The sequence below is a fragment of the Cordyceps fumosorosea genome, assembly GCF_001636725.1.
Source record: "Cordyceps fumosorosea ARSEF 2679 chromosome Unknown scaffold_19, whole genome shotgun sequence".
Lineage (NCBI taxonomy): Eukaryota > Fungi > Ascomycota > Sordariomycetes > Hypocreales > Cordycipitaceae > Cordyceps > Cordyceps fumosorosea.
Window position 1 is genome coordinate 273,010 of NW_017387319.1, and position 16,993 is coordinate 290,002.

Sequence of the window (16,993 nt, forward strand, 5' to 3'; positions counted from 1 at the left end):
CTGTCCGTCCATCTGGTAGGTAGCGGAGCCAGCCTTTTATTAGTACCCTACCCCCCCTCGTCCTCCTCGTCTAACCTGTCGTCTTTGCATAACACATATTAACAAGCCTGCCCCAAACAGCGCTGTCCGCTTCATCTTGATTTCCTCCAACCTCTGTCTACACCTGCACACATCCCACTACCAAAAACAACCCTTCACCTCTTGGTCGACAACCTCATCCTCACAAACATATTCGCAACCAAGCCGACCACCAACCCGCAACCTGCTACACTCCTACAAACAGCAGCAGCTCCTTACCAGACGGCCATGGCAGCTGCCTCTGTGCTCACTCCAAGCTCTCACTACCAACCGCCGTCCTTTGCCGCTTCGACTTACCCTCCCCAGTCGTCGTCCGCAAACTCGCCAACGCCCGCCATGATTTCCTCCTCCGAGCCGCCCCGTCGCGCACCCGACGACAACAGCAGCCCCCCCGAAGCGCCTGCTCGTCAATCACTGCCTTCCATATCCGAAGTTATCTCGGGTACCGGCCGCGGACCTTATCCTCCTCCGCCTGCTCACGGCAGCTTGCCGCCACAGCCCGGCTCGGGTGGCCTACCATCGCCCTTCGCTCCCCCCTCACGCCAGTACAACGACTCAGACAAGCACTCCAGGTCGCCCCAGCCTCTTCACCCGGCCTCTTTCCCTCCGCGGCAGGATGCCATTCCCGCCTTTGCCGACTCCCCCAGACCTCCCTTCAGCGGCCGCCCGGGCCTGCCGCCCGTGACGGATCGCAGGCCGACGCCGCCTGGTAAACCTGACGGCCCTTCTCACCACGATCACCGCTCCATCTCGGGCGGCTACCCGCAACCACCTGCTCCCACCTCACATCCTTATCAGCCTGGTCCCATGCCCCACGGTCAGATGCCGCTGCCCGGGTATCCCATCTCCCCCCGACACGAGCACTACGACGCTCCTCGCCCGCAAACCCACGGCGAACCTGCTCCATATGCACGCAGCCGATATGAAGCTGCACCAAGACACTACGAGAACTGGTCGTACCACGAATCCTTCAGCCGAGTATGTCTGCCTCTTTGTCGCTGCTGCTGTCGACTAGTATCTTCTAGCCTCATCGTCGCTAACCCTTTACACAGATCGCATCCAGCTCCCGCACACTCTTCACCTTTGCCGAGGTTTATATACGAGCAGCTCAAGAGCAGCAGGCTGCTCATGGCTCGTTCGACCGCCTTCCTAACGAACGCGAAGTGAACGAGATGCTAGCAAACGTCGACTATATCAAACGCTCTTTGGAACAGGTCCGCGACATCGTTCAACATACCGAGCGTGCTCGTGAAGGTGCCAAAAACAAGAGTCACTATGACGAAGGCCACGACCCCATGTACAGTGACGGCATGAAGCCGCACTATCCTGTGAATGAGGTCAAGAAGCGCCGTGGTGTAAGTTGACCCGACCAGATACATGGATGAGTCATATAGCTAATCTTTTCAGCAGCGCGCCGCGCCACCTGGGCGTTGTCACAGTTGCAATAGGATCGATACGCCCGAATGGCGGCGAGGTCCCGACGGCGCCCGCACATTGTGCAATGCCTGCGGTCTGCACTACGCCAAACTCGAACGCAAGCGCCAGCTAGAGGCTCGAGCAATGCGGCCGAAGACGGAGGAGCGCAACTAAGATATCCTGCTGGGACTCAGTGGCGCCAGACGTCACACACTTGCTTTTGGCCTTTGCCTATGATCGCTCTGGTCGGCAGGAAGGGACTCGGACGAGCAAAAAAGGCGGGTTCCTACAAATGGCGTTGAGCTGGAGTTTTCTTTTGGAGCACTACGAGGCATGCCTCGACCCGAACCTTGTTCAAGTGTCCAAAGATGCTCCATAGCATGGTGTCATAAAATGGACGGACTCAGTTGACATGTCAACAACCAAAATACCCCCAAAAATCAAAATTCCTTGGCCAAGGAATATGATGAAGAGCAGCGCACAAGATGCGCACATGTTTCTACTATGATACCTTGGAGGAGGGCTTGTGCAAAGGGAGGCGGAAATCTCGGCATTTACTAGCGGCGTTCTGGTTCTTTTCTTCTCTCTTGTTAGCGTTATCACTTTCGATGACTTGTCAGTCTGAAATTTTTTTTCTTTTCAAACTGTCATGTCTGTTCGTGGTTCTCTCTTTTCCTTTTGCTTGAACAGCTTGTTCAACACTTGCAGGTTGTGTCATGGCGACATGACCGGGGCGTTTCTGGATATTTTGGTATTGCTTGCTGTTTTGTCTTTTTTCTTTTACTAGCTATAGACTCATGGTTACAGAACAAGGGGGGCGGCGAGAGAGATTCCGGCAACGTGGTCTTGAGAGAGAAAGAAAGTATATACAAGTTCACTACGAATAAGTTTTATATACGAATTGTGAATTATATCCATCCAGTTGTGCAAATAAACTAGTTTGAAACCCTGTGGCGATCGATGCAGATCTGTGGTATTTTGTGGTGGCAACTGATGTCTAGCTCGATGGAAGAGTTTTAGACCACAATTACGAACGCGCGCTTCATGCCCAAAGTAGCAGAACACCGCGACATGGCAAATGGCCCTGGGTACTGTAATCAGCCATCGTACGATGAGCCGTTGGGGCTGAGAGGGAAGGGGGCGAGGGGGGGGGACGTTGGAGTTGATCTGGAATGCAACGTGTTTGTGTGATGTATGCATGTGTGTGATCAACGGCCGACAACTGAAAGGGGGAGGTCAAAAAGCAATATATAGAAAAGAGAGTTTATCATGTTGCGATGCGATTTGTGACGAGGCCGGAACGGGAGGAGAATCTCGCCAAGGCGTTGTCGGTGCGAGGCTAGCTGAACCCCAAGATTTCTGCGGTGAACCTTGTTCTCGTACGAGATGGCGATTAACTTTGTCAGGCGGGCGATGGGTATTTCGATATTGCGCCCCCTTTTTCTTTCATGCAGTGTTTTTATTTTCGCAGTACTGGGAGACCCAGGGAGGAGGGCAAGTTGGCTGCATCTGCCGATTGAGGAACCCCTCCCTATCTTGTTCAGGTTCCCAAGCTCGCGGTACGTATTTGCGTTAGCGCCGATTCGAGGAAGATCTCGGGGACCCCAGCCCCGGAAAAAAAAAGTGACGACTTGAACCTTCCAACCATGACAAAGCTGTCCTCGTTCCGCGCTTCATTATTAACCTTTCCTGATTACAGTTTACTACAAGTAGCTATGCTTTAATCTCTTCATTAAATCTAGAGAATTCGTTTCCTCTTTTTTTTTCCCTTCTTTCTTTGTCCCTGCCGTCGCACGGCCCCCCAATTAGCAAGTAGACTTTGCCGTTTATTTGCCAACTCTCTTTTTTATTTTCTTTTTCCTGTTTCTGACGAGCGAGCAAGGATGCTGTGAGCACCATCGATCCATCGGGCTAACTGATAACTGTCTTTTTCTCCCGGGGAACTGCACCCTCGACTTCCGGACGCACAGTCATGGGAGCCACAGCTGAACATGGACAGGAATGCTAGGGGGGGGTGATGGCCTACTTTTGTTTTTCTTTTTTGGGCGCTCGTGACTGCTAGGAATGCGGGCTCTTCTTATGACATGTCATGAATCATGTTTAGAAACAAAAAAAAAATGCACAAAAAAAACTCAATCGCGATGACCGCCTTTACAGAGGCCGGCTATGCTTCAATTCAGTTCCTCCCTCCCTCGACCTGCGGCTGGTGGCGCGGAGACCAGACACGGTAAAGTTTTGCCTCTTGGAGTTGGCACTTTGCTTTTCTTTTCTCGGGTCAGCAAATACAAAGGGAAAAACACGCGGGAAAACGGGTAAAATTTATATATAAATTTTGAGATAAACATAATATAAGACGCAGCTAAAAAGAAAAAAGAAAAGAAAAACGCAGAGTACGCATGTATGCACGTAAATCGAGTCAATATCAAAAAATCCCCTCTGCTCATGTCGTACAACTCGACAAGACAACTACGCAGTCAGGTCATAAAAAAAACCGCGGGAAAAGGGGTGGCCTCTCCTTTGTTCTGAGGAGACAAATGGTGTGTTGTCTCCCGAACCCGAGACATGGTTTTGACACCGGTGCACCCTTGAAAATCCCGATCAAGCGGTTACGCCAAGAACCGCGAGTTATTTTTACTTTTTAGCAAACGGCGACCTGCTCCTATTTCGAGAGGCAACAATGTTGGGCGGCCATATATCGTGTAATTTCCGAGGCTGAGATGATGGGTCGGGGGAACAATGCGCCAAACAGGTTTCAGCAACAGACCACAATGAGATTGGCGAGGAGATGAAGGAACAGGGGATTGCCTCGACATCGAAACCCCCCTCCCCCCTAGCCAACGAACGTCGGTCGATGTTCTCTCTGATTCGTTTGGGATTTTTCAGCCCAAGCCCGTTTTTCCAAACGGCTTTTGTTCTGGCATCGCCCGCTCAGCCCCCGATCGCGCCCGCAGGGCCATCACACCAGGGCCGGGACCCCCCAGGTTGCAGGTTTGTGAAAACAAGACCTGTCATTTTGGCCAAAGGCTGGGCGCTTGTAACCAGCATGGGTCGTCCAGGGTCCCAGGCTGTGTGTGTCGCGCAGATGGGCGACGCATGCCATGCAAGAAATCGACTCAGTTTCCTTTCTTCTTCTCACTCTCTCGCTTGCTCGATAGTTTGAGATTGGCACTGTGAGGAAAGGGGCGTCTTCTACCCATACTCTGGGAAGTCCCCGAGGTCTCATAGCCCTCCTCCTGTCAAGCTAGGGGGGCAAAAAGGACCCCTGTACCTAGCTTTGGACCCTGAGAAAGCATAAAATAAAAAATGGACTGAACAAGGCCATTTCTCGTTGACGCAGATGCATCTCGGTGTGTCTTATTGTGTTACGTGTCTTGCCGCTGATATGCTAACAACTCCCTAACCGATACGAAAGGCATGGAAACAGCGTTAGGGATAGAGAACGAGCCTCGCTAAACGCCCCCAGTGCAGTGACATCTTGAGCGCCCGCTAAACAAAGGCCTTGTCGATCTCTGCCCGGGAAGGAATGCAGGCAGCCAGGCAGGTCGGGGGCAAAACAAGAAAAGAGAAGAAGTGAATACGACAGGTGCAAAAGGAGCATGCATTGGCATGTGCAAATCGCACTGCGCGGTTGGCAGTTGCATGGATCTGACAGCGCACAACATGCAGTTGATAATCTAGTAGTATGCAAGTTGTAGCGAATAGATTCCTCGTTCCGGGTGCCCAAGAGAGGGGGTGGGTGTGATACCCTGGCCACAATTCGTTCCTTGCGACTCTGCAATCTATCGCGATGAGCGATGGTCAGCCCCCCAGTTCAGCTGGGCGGCCTGCCAAGTTGTATATTTGCCTTCTTTTTTTAACCTCCGGGCGGCTTGGCGTTGAATTGCCTGCATGCAAGTCATTTGTCATGCTCCAGCAAAATGTCACTTTGAGTTGCCCGTCGATGTGTCTTTGTGTGTTCTTGTCCCGACCCTCGGCCCATCCTCTTCGTTGGCAAAAACCTCCCGTCACACCGTTTGAAGTTGCTCTGCTTCGCGCGCTGTATGTCCCCTTCGGCCATGTCACAAACAAAAACACACACACCCGTTCCCCGCCCTTCTCACCACCACTATCGTCCCTTCTCTTGTCAGCCCGCCGTTGTGTTGTGTGACGGCCCTGTGTCACCCCATCAGAGTCACCAAAGGCTACCTGCAGAAAGGATCTCAGAAATGCTGTTGTCGTCTGTTAGCCTACGAGCTGTCCGGTCGTACAAGTTTGCATTGGGCTTCACCGCTGGCAAGATCCGCCAAGTCGCCCGGCTTGGTGTGTAACTGTGATTTGATGGACGATGGAGGCACCCATGAGGAAATCCGACGGTCATGACACGGCTGCTGTGTAATACTGATGTCTCTGGACCTTCTTTTTTGTTTCTCTTGGGTCGCTGTACCACCATAGACGTGTTCCCCCCGCTACTTTGCTGGTGTCCTCGCAACTTCCTCAATCCCAGGCCTGGTGACCTCTCCATGCTGGTTCTTTGGCGACGAAGAACAATGAAAAATATTTTTGGGCTGCCGGGATTTATGCCCCATGTCGCCTGACAGCTCCAGCGAATGCATGGCCACTGACCTCGACAGGCATCCAACAGAGAGCAGTTGGAGGGGTGTGTGTGTTGTCGTTGGCGAGACACAAGGAAGCGCCCACCACACTCGGCCGCTCGCTGACATCCGCTGCTCGCTATCGGGCTGGAGACGGGTAATCTCCCTCCCCCAGCCCTCGCAAGCCTCTTTGAGGGGGGCGGCCTGAGATGCGCACCGACGTTCCCTCCACCCGTTACAATTATCCTTTGAACGACATGCCAGCGAAGCAGGGCGTCGATACTCCGTACACCGTAAACGAGCGCCGGTGTTGGTCGCACAGGAAGTTGGCCTGAGATTAGCAGCAGGATGGCCCGATACCGTAACCTATTCGGGCTCTGGATGCTGTGACATGTCGCTAGCCGATGCGCCTCGAGGTCCCTGTGATTTGCGACTCTTTTCTTTTTCTGAATGCCGTTTATTATCTTGTTTCGTCACATTTCAGCCACCCACTGCTCAGCGTCTCTCTTACCCTCCTCGCCCCCCTCCTTCCCCCCCTTCTTGTCATCCCTTGTCGTCGTTTGCGCCGCAAAGAGGTGTGAGCGCGATGAACGGGCCGTCGGGTAGATTTGGTGGGGATCGCCGTTAAGCGGCTTTGCCCAGTGCCAGGCTATGTACATAGTTTCAGAAGGCGCCTTCCTAGGAAGGAGGTAGCCAAACGACCCAACGCCCCCTTCCCTTCGGACAATTCGATGGCTTGATTGCATCATCACCACTACCACCAACGCCATTACCATTGTCAATTGCATTATTTTGTCTGCCGTCGAATTTTATCCGCTATCCATCCGCAGCTATCATCATCAACCACGCACTTTGTGCTCCGCCCAGGCAGCCACAAACAAGCGACTCCGCTCCAGCAGAAGCAAATCACACGTGCTGATACATTGCTCTTCGATCGCCCAACGCTGAATCGCGCCCTGTTGGCTGTGGAGAGGCGAAGGCGTAATGAGACATCCAAGACCAGCCGTGGCTTCAAGAAAGCACCAAAGTGGCAATCAATCCCATAATGCAGAGCTATTAGCCATGTCTCACTCAGCCTTTTGCGTCGCGCCTCCAGCCTGTTCCGAGACCTGACGCTGTTCACCACGCAGTGGGAGACAACCAAGCATTTTGTCCCATCCGCGGCACGCCGGAATCTGGGCCTCATGATGTTATCTCGGTTAACGAACCGCAATGGCTCCCATCGGAAGAGTTCTGGCCTGCGCCGGTCAAATACGATGACATTGTCAACGACTCAAGAGTTTCATCATAATGCGAGCTGCGGGCAACTTGAAGCAAGTAAGCTCACCAAGAGACGACCAGCCCACCGCAAGGAAAGAAGAAACACCCTGCGGGCACAACGCACCGCGTTTGACCGAACACACATGACGTGACGCCAAAAGTGCTATGCCAGCTATTTCGCGCATTGCCGTGTTTAAGATTGACTTAGATGCAAAAGCCTGGCTTTGCACCCGCTAGAATGCTCTGCACCGCCGGGAAAAGCTCATGTGGCTCTGGTTTCACCTGCTCTGACGACCTCATGACCACAGCATTCCAGCAATTCAGGCGTCCCCGTCCGGCAGTTAATACGGCGCCAATACTTTGTCTGGCTGCTAAACGTGTCGGCGCTTCCCATCTCTGTCCATGAACCATCAGGAAAGCCGATGCAACAGCAACGACGACGCCGCGCTGACTCTCGGTCTCGGCAGTAGCACACAAGGCAGAACCTGGCACTAACTATGTACACCGTACAAGGGTGGCACTACTACATCGCCTGAGAGGCTTCGTTTAAGCGACATTGCCACAGCAGCCTCCGCTTCGTTTCTTGATCGGACATGTGCCGGGATGTCGCAAATGCCAGCCAGTCGCCGGACTTGAGCGATCAACGTGAGATGCCATTCCAAAGAGCAGAATAGTAAATGTCAGGGGACGGTGCATGGTGCCCTCACCCCCGTCTCCAGATGTCTCGCATGGATCTGGATCTTTTCTTTGACACTTTGATACATGTCGTACACGCCCCGGGAGATTTTCCCTCTTCAGCGCTAGCGTTGACGCTCAAACCCTGGCCGATATGACTGCGCTTTGGCGCATCTCACCCGGATCTCGCTTCCGCTGCAGCTAGGGCCAATCTTGCTCCCAGACAGGCAGCCCAAGGTGCCCCGAGGTTGAATCAATGACAGCCTGCCTGAATGCTGATCTCATGCAACAGCTATAACGGCGTCACGCCCACCTCTTGCCTTGATTATGCCTGATCAAGTCGCCGGTGGGAGTAAGGAATTCGGCAATCTTGCTTACTCAGAGATGGCACGGCGGCGGGCCATCCCACTATCCATTACTTTTGAGGGTTGCTGACCTATCACCAGCGGACCATGCATGCCGCGGCGCCAGGCCGCACGTCTGATGACTGAGGCGATCAAACTGATGCATCAGCTGCACGACTAGCCAGCTGCAGAAACCCACAGAAAGAGTCGGTCTATGAGGTAGCGGCTATTCAAAACGCGGCAAAATGATGAAAAAAAAAAAAAAAAAAAAAAATCTCATCCATTGTCGCATTGACATGATTATATCTACATGAAATCAGACTCGCTGTCTCGCACGGGATCCCGTCACGGCTCACCACTCATGTCCACGCTTGCATCTCTGCAGAGCGGCGCGCCTCGGCAACGGAACATCGGCCATGCCACGTACGACTGCGTCGGGACTTCCACCCACATTCCATGATCGTTCAGCTTGGCAGCGGTCAGGAGATGCGGGATGTCTCAAGGCTCTTTCTCTCTCCGCAGTCTGTCCACCTGACCACCGTGACAAGGCGTCATTATTCAGGCAAGCCGCACACCAGAGGATTTCACTCCACACGGCTTGAGTAAGGCGAGTCAACGCGGCAGAGAGCAGGGCGCAATCTGTCCACACCGCTCCCTGGGAATGGCAGTGAACAGATTACATGTGTGTATTTTCTATATTCATCGTGCCTTAAGGACCCTCCTCGGAAGTCCACCGCGCTTCAGAGTACAGAACAAGAGGGCAACCCGAGAGGAAAAAGCAACTACAGGCTGTCTCGGTTGCAGATTGTGATACTGGGGCTCGGCAGATGCACCAGTAAAGCAGTGTATCAGTGCAATGCCACCTTGCCGCCATAACTACTAGCTAGACCCGACACTGCGGAGAACGGAGAAGGTGCTGCAACTGTTCAGGTCAGGCTGTGCCACCGAGTGGCATAATGCGATTGAGTTATGTGAGCCGGTCCTGAGTCCTGCATTGTTGGTGCGACGCTGGCCCAATGTGTCTGCGGCGGGTGCCGCGGGCTTTACGAAGGTCTTGTGCGTTTCGCTACCATCTCCTTGTTATTAGGACGTTCAAGGCTCATTTCAGCCCGCCAAAGATGTGGTATGCGCCAGTGAAGGACCTGTGCCAGAGGGGCATGGTGCGGCGACGTGCAACATATCAAAATCCCACCATGACGGGAGTTCGACGAGACTCGTATTCAAGGCAGAGTCGTGATGCAACGCATCCAAGGGTTGCGGCCCTAGCAAAGGGGTCGTCGGTCAACGACTGGGAAAGCTGGTCATGCCCCGAGGGGCGTGTGAAGTTTTCGGGGCAATCTCAACTGTCTTCTGGATCTCTGCCCCCTTTTTCCTTTCTTGCTCAAAGCTTGTCCCCGTTGCACTCAGAACTGCCCGTGCGTCTGCTTCTGGAAACGCTGTTGTTCTGCTGGAGCGGGGATTTCACTGGCAGGCAGGTCCAGACATGAGGGTGGCACTAGAACAAGGACAAGGTAGCCTTGTCGATTTGCCACACTCTTACACCAGATATACAGGGCGTGTTTCCTGAAGAAGTCTCTGTGTCGCCGTCGTTGGCCGCCCGGCCCACCAGCGAAGACTTGGTGATCCAGCGGCGATGCTAGCTTGCCAACTTGCTAGCCTAGCCCGGGCTCCGTCTGGATGAACAGGGACTCACCCCCATATCGGCGTATCTCATCTCTTGCCCAGGGAGTGGGAGGTGGGGGTGTTGCGGTCTTGAGGTCCGAGGTCCATACAACTCTGTCTGAATAGACTGAATCGCACCTATTGCTGGAGTCTGGCGATTCCGAGACAACAGAATCCATACAGGTATTCGTTTGTACCTCTGACTGACACGTCGCCCCCTTGACGAGACGTGGGATCGCTGCATTAGTTACGGGGGAAAGTGGTACTTTGTCTCTGGTCAATTATACAATTTTGTGGACGGATGACACGCTGCGGTGCACCACCCGGGAAGAAGCCGGAACATTCGCTACTGGTACGAACCGGGAGGTTGCATCAGGGCAACTCGCAGTGCTCACATCGCTACCCACAGCGAGAGCGAACCGAGGTGATTGATAGTGACGGTTGACGGGGTCCTCGAGAGTCCGTGGTTGGTGATTAGCGGGATCGTCCCTCGGGGCTGAAAGCGGCAATTCTGTGCGATTCCAGGCACCGATCATCCCTCTTAGCCCCCCCCCCCCCCCAGCACAACTCGGCATTTGAGCAGCGAGCCCGGAGAAACGATGCACGAAGTGCATCTACCATACATGGGTATTATTTTGACCTCGGCCCACACAGCCTCATCCTCTCTTTTGATGCACTCCTCCCTCGAATGAGAGGTCCATCTCCCCCAGCTGCGCCTTGCCTCGGCGTCAGCGCTACTGGTACTGTCTGCGCGGGTAATTGGCATCGGTTCTGGGCATTGCCCGACAAGGACAAGTGGGCAGGGGATACGACTCTTCAAGGAAGAAAAGCTCCTTCCAGAAAGAATTATTCATTTGACCGCTTCTCCTGGGATCATCGATGGGCCCCCCACATGTTCCTTCGATGACGAGTCAGACTCCGACGCATTGGACGAACCAAAAGGCCGAAGAGCAAAATAACAATAACAGGGGTGAACCTTTTTCTCTGTCTCCATGAATCATTCCCTGGCCATACAGAGACGGAAATATCAACACAGGCCCCGTGTATCTCCACATCGGGACTATCGACAACCCGTCGCATCTATAGATTTTTTTTGCTCGCGTGACCGAGTTTCCAGTGGATACACGCCAACGATGGGAACTGACTAGTGACTTCGATTTCGGACTTTGCTCGTCATGCCTGCGTCGGGCTTTGCTTCTGCTGCGCCTTGTATGAAGTATTATGACTGTAAGGAAGGGGGGAGGGGAGTGTTGCGCTCTCAGAGACCAAGGAGATTGGGTTCTTGGGGGCTGAATCCGAGTCGGCATAAACGAACGAGGCAGCCTGCGCGTTCCGAGAGGGAGAAGCAGCAGGTAAGCTAGGTCTCCTTCATCTTGTCTAACTCGTGCCCGCACTCCAACTCGCGTCGGACTCTGCTCCGGAAGAGCAGGCTCCGAAAGGGTGAGCAAGTTTCTCTACCGGCGTAATTTCCCTATACACTCGAAGCTAGCCAGGCCCGATTCCCTTGGACTGTCCAACTAGATACGATCTATGACGATTCTGAAAAGAGGGAGGGGGGTGAGACCCGATGCTCCCGAGCAAGACTCGTGGCAACTGGGTTCACTTTGCGCTGAATCGCATACCAGAGAGCCGGGGTCACCAGACCGCCGTTCTCTTCGCGAGTAATGCCGCTTTCACTTTTTCCTTCTCTTTTCCTTTTGTGGAATGGATTTGTCCCCATCTCGGACATGACGCGCCGCCCATGTTATGTATGGATCTGAATTAATTACGAATGACAAGCCCACCCAGGCAAGCCAAGGCTCTAGAAGCCTTCTTTTTTCGCTTGCCCTGCCCACCTCCTTTTCTCCACATCTGTATCGCAACGAGTCAGGCCCATCGTCTCATCGCAAAGGGTCCCTTTCGATAAGGGAATGCAAGGTAATAGTTTAAACTTCGTAAGGACATATCGCCGAAGCTGAGGGAGAATACTCTCGTACCATCCGTCGTCTTTCATCATGTGGGGCATGGATTGGGGATTGGGGGCGTGGACAACTTTATTGTGAAACTTTTGATGTAGAGGATAAAGAAGGAAAAGACGATTACGAGAAAGATCAATAGACATATTAAGTAAATATTACTGGGGTATTGCCTTGGAGATAGTTGGAAATGGTGGAAAGAGATCGTGGCAGAGGCCGCCAACTTTGGGCGTGTTGGTTTGTGTAAATGGCTGGTTAGAGACTGTGTGTACTGGACTCGGTGAACTTGAAATTCTTCCACGCAGAAGGGGATGTCAAATAATGGCAGATGTTGGGATTGAGTCATCGAGGGCTTTTTATCGCGCCCCCATTGCATTTAATAATCGACCCTAGGGTATCGAGGCTGACTCGTCGTCGGCGAACGGTGTGAGGCACATCGCGCCTCCCGGGTAGGTTATCAACGCCCTCACCTAGCCATGCTTTTGCCCGCCACGGAATCGGAATCAACCAGATAAACAGGGTATGCACGGTACAGATAGCACGCGAAGAAGCGTATAGAGAACTTGCTTGACTGCAGCTATTGATAGCTGGAGAACTTGTCCCTGCCAGGCATCGCTGGTGGTTCTCCATGTCCTGCAAGAGGCAACTTGCACACGGGGGTTGTTGAGGACATGTGCTTGCAAATCGACCCAGAAATAAGAATCATCATGTACCATGATGTTTCACATAAGAGAATACCCTTCATGGCTCCCAATCAACTCAAACAACTAAATCTCCAACGACGCCTGCAGCGGCAGGTCCCTGCTGCTCGTGCCGACCTCGATCCTATACGTCCCGCGCCGCAGCCGCCACCGCTGCGCCCCGACATCCCAGACGCTGAGGTCGCGCCTCGACAGCGCAAACGTCACCGTAGCCACCTCGCCCGGTTGCAGGCTCATTTTTTCGTACCCGCGCAGCTGCCGCGCCGGCGTGCCGTCGTCGTCGTCGGGGATGCCCACGTACAGCTGCACCACCTCGGCGCCGGCGCGCTCGCCGCCCGTGTTGCGCACCTCGGCCGTCGCCAGCGCCACGTTGTCCCAGAGATCGGCGTGCCCGCCGGGGATGACGGCCCCCGAGGGGAACTCGTCCAGCGGCGCGGTGGCGCTGCCTCGGACGGCGACGCGCTGCACGGTCAGGCCGGACACGGCAAAGGTGGCGTAGCTCAGGCCGAAGCCGAACTCGAAGCGCGGGGTGATGTTGGCCCGGTCAAAGTGGCGGTAGTCGGTAAGCACGCCCTCGGAGAAGTTGGACTGCGGGAAGTTGCGGAGGCGCTCGTCGGGCGCGCTGGGCCGGAGCGCAGGGTAGTCGCCCCCGTTCTTGGCGAGCGTGTACGGTAGCTTGCCGGAGGGCGCGGCGTCGCCGTAGAGCAAAGCGGCGAGCGCGGGGCCGGACGCCTGCCCGGGGAGGTGCGCGAGGAGGACGGCGGTGACGTTGGGGTGGTCGACGAAGCCCTCGAGGAGGCGCGGGCCGGCGTTGTGCAGCACGACGACGGTGCGCGCGCACGAGTCGGCGACGGCGTTGACGAGCGCGTCGGTGTGCGCGTCCTGCAAGCCGGGGCGGTCGTAGGCCTCGCAGGCAAAGGCGTTGCCGAAGACGAGACACGCGTCCGAGGCCGGGTGGGCGACGGGCCGCGGGGAGGCGAGGTCGATGAGGAGCGCGGTGCCGTCGCGGTGGGCGCGCGCGGTGAGGGCGTCGAGGGGGGAGATGGCGAGCGCGGGGGTGGTGGCGCCGGAGCCGCAGCCGGAGAAGAGCGTGCCGTTGATGCCGATGGAGGGTGCGTTGGTGCCGGCGCCGCTGGGGTCGCCGAGGGCGGCGGCGGAGAAGGCGGCGCCGGGGTCGATGGTCTCGGCGCCGAGCTGCCACTGGTAGGTCTGCAGGACGCCGCCGCCGGGGGCGAACAGGTCGGGCGTCTTGGCGGAGTAGCCGAAGACGGAGAGGAGGCGGGGTCGTAGCAGCGGGAGCGTGGAATTGGTGTTCTTGACGAGGACGTGGCCTTCGATGGCGCCGTCGAAGAGCACGGACGAAGCGGCAGGGTCGCGGGCGTCGACGATGACGTGCGGCTTGGTGATATCCTTGGGCATGCCGGAGCCCGGGTTGGGGAAGTCCTTGTCCTGGTTGAACTGGTACCAAGGGGTGAGGATTCTAGGCGGGAAGGTTAGCTGTGAGAGTAGGGGGGAAGAGAGAGAGTTTGGGGAGGCGAGGATGTGTGTCTTACCTGGTGGCCATGTCGTCGATTCTCGACTCGGGAACGGAGCCGTTCTTGACAGACTCGACGAGCTTGTCGCCCCAAAAGGAGCCCGGGTCGGGCATGGCCATGTCCATCCCGGCCAGGGCACCGGCGTAGCCAGTGTGCTGGGCGCCCCAGTCGGAGACGACGAAGCCCTGGAAGCCGAGCTCCGTTTTGAGCAGGCCGTTAAGGGTCTTGCTGTTGGCGCAGCCGTACGAGTTGTTGATGCGCTGGTAGGAGCACATGATGTTGCCAGAGCCAGCATGTACAGCATCTTGGAAGGGCCTGGTGCAAGATTAGTGAGCATTGACTCGCAAGTAAGAACAGAGTTGTCGGGCCGCAGCATACCACAGGTACATCTCGTGCATCGTCCTGTCGTCAATGTTGGATGAGACGGCCTGGACATCTCCGCTGGGGTTCCTATTGGTTTCCTGCTCGTTTCCAATATAGTGCTACGAGATTAAACTAGTCAGGAATTGACGCTCGAGCTGTGTGCACATTTACGAGTAAATGGGATAACAAACCTTTACGCTGGTGATGACGCCCTGGCCCTGGATGCCGACGACGCTCTGCGCCGCCAGCGAGCCGGACAGGTACGGATCGGCCGCGAAGCCCTCCCAGTTGCGGCCGCCCAGCGCCACGCGCCACGCCGGCCCGACCACCGGCCCGAGCAGCACGTTGACGCCCTTCTTCTTGAACTCGTCGGCCATGGCAGCACCTCTGCGCGCCGCCAAGTCTTTGTTCCAGCTGGTTGGTGGGATGAGTTAGGAATCTGGGTGAGAGAAAGGAGGAGGACAGTGGGCGTTCACCTCGCACCGACGTGGATGCCGCTCGGAAAGGAGCTCACAAAGTCGGTGGCGCGCAGGCCCTGGCCGGCGTCGCTCAGGCACATGCCCGGGAAGCCGAGGCGCGGGATGGCGGCGACGTTGCCAGAGCAGCCGTTGTTGACGGGGGCGCCCCCGGTGAGGCTGACCTTTTCGGCGAGCGTCATCCGAGACACGAGATCGCGGGCCTTGGCGTGGGCGTCTGCCCACGCACCGCCAGTGGCGGTCATATTTGCTGTGACAAGAATTAGCCCACGGAGGCGACTTTGTTAAGGGATTCATGTTCGTCTGATGGGCATGATGAAAGGCGGAGACACTTGCGCGACGGATAGACTGGCGGAGATTGGCCGTAGAAATGCGCGTCGTTGACAATGGCATCGCCCGACGCGGCGGCGGCGATGGCCAAGCCGGCAGTGGCCGCCCAGAGCGCGCTGCCAGCAACCATTGCTCACTGTCCTTTCTTTATTCTGCCGAGGACGATTAGAATGCCGGGTGCCCTTGGCGGATGTTTGTCGAAGGGAACCAGCACAAGCGAGGAAGGATGCGGCGGCTCGAAGGAAGCGAGGAATGCAAACGGGAGTCAGCAAGCTGTAAAGTTAGCTCTTTTGTTTTCCTGGGGTAAGCTCCGTCCCGGCCCCTCCCTGCATGGAAGCTCCGCTCCGATGCAAGCTTGATGCGGGGAAGCAGACCAGGTTGCTGCAAAAAGACCTATACTTGACTAAGACGAAGATAATTCAACAAAGCAATATATACATAATGATAATGATACAGAGTGAAGTATTTATTGCTAGAAACTAAACCCGTATTGGGACATCTATGTACCTACACAAACGACTGTGCTGTTGGGTCCGTCCACCTAGACTCATCGTCATCGGTGCCATCGCTGGCTCAAAACGTCAAAACTTTAAATTCCAGCCCGCCAATCACTTTCCGTTTTCCCTTCATTAATACCCAGTCTCTATCTCAGATCTGCAACTGGCAGATTGTTTGCGACATCTTTGTTTTCTGCCGTGCCTGCTCTCCCCTACCTAGTTCTGTACTGGGTCCTCCTAAAGTGCCGCTGGCTCTTCAACCCTTCCGGTCCGCTCGGCAGATGCTATGGAGAAAGCCATCAACGATTCGCACAGCCTTCTTTCTATAATTATTGAGAAAGCCACTTATCCAATTTTGCGGGGAACTTTGCTCGTCGATCTCGCGTGGCTTGTGACTGTCACATGCCGAGCCTTACATCCGTTCCCAGTTCCCGGTCTGGCACAGAAGCCCAAGTAATTTTGGTCGAATTTCCCTGGAATCAAGTCTACCAGTAATACTAAGGAGAAAGAAAAAGAACACCTCTCCCGCTGCTCATCTGCCTGTATCATGGCAGCAAGAGACCCTGTACACCAAAAATGATTGGGATGGCGGAAATGGTTGATGAAAACACAAAATTTCAAGGCCCCTAGATGACAAGGCCGATCGGATAAACACATGAAGCCACCATTCAAACAACAGAGAACCACATGCAAGGCCGATTATTGCTCCGGCAATCAAAGGACACAGCAACGTGTCGCCCAGCCCACATTTGCTCTCATAAACAAGGCAAAAAAAAAAAAAAAAACAAGTGGATGCAATGCATCCGTACCCGGGTATCACCACAAATGAACGATCATTTCATTTGACATCTGTCTGCGCGGCGTTGCGCAGGCAGATTTAGCCTTACTCCCACCTATCAATTTGATATCGCGGTGTAGCAGCAAGAACAGCACCTGTCCTGTCAAAAACAAAACAAAAACAAAACACAAAAAACAAAAATGAAGGACAATTTTTGAAAAGAAAAAGGATCGTCAACAAGGACGTAGTATGCAAGGCCGTGAGAATACCGTAATCATACATGATAGTCATCCAAGAGAACACAACGCTTCAAGCACCAATCAGCTACAGCCGACATCGGACCAGGCAAAAT

The 16,993-nt window shown here is 54.8% G+C and overlaps 2 protein-coding genes across 2 annotated transcripts; one reads left to right on the forward strand and one right to left on the reverse strand.

Annotated features, from left to right (window-relative positions):
• Positions 1 to 306: 306 nt before the first annotated feature.
• ISF_06964 (sexual development transcription factor NsdD) lies at positions 307 to 1,668 on the forward strand (the record flags this gene model as incomplete). Its single annotated transcript, XM_018850568.1, has 3 exons — positions 307 to 1,056; positions 1,131 to 1,433; positions 1,489 to 1,668. The coding sequence occupies 3 exons, from the start codon at positions 307 to 309 to the stop codon at positions 1,666 to 1,668; spliced, it is 1,233 nt and encodes a 410-aa protein (XP_018702213.1).
• An 11,060-nt stretch (positions 1,669 to 12,728) lies between these two features.
• ISF_06965 (beta-glucosidase) lies at positions 12,729 to 15,496 on the reverse strand (the record flags this gene model as incomplete). Its single annotated transcript, XM_018850569.1, has 6 exons — positions 12,729 to 14,142; positions 14,216 to 14,512; positions 14,576 to 14,679; positions 14,752 to 14,974; positions 15,037 to 15,315; positions 15,369 to 15,496. 6 exons carry the CDS (start codon positions 15,494 to 15,496, stop codon positions 12,729 to 12,731), a joined length of 2,445 nt encoding a protein of 814 aa, XP_018702214.1.
• Between the last annotated feature and the right edge of the window lie 1,497 nt (positions 15,497 to 16,993).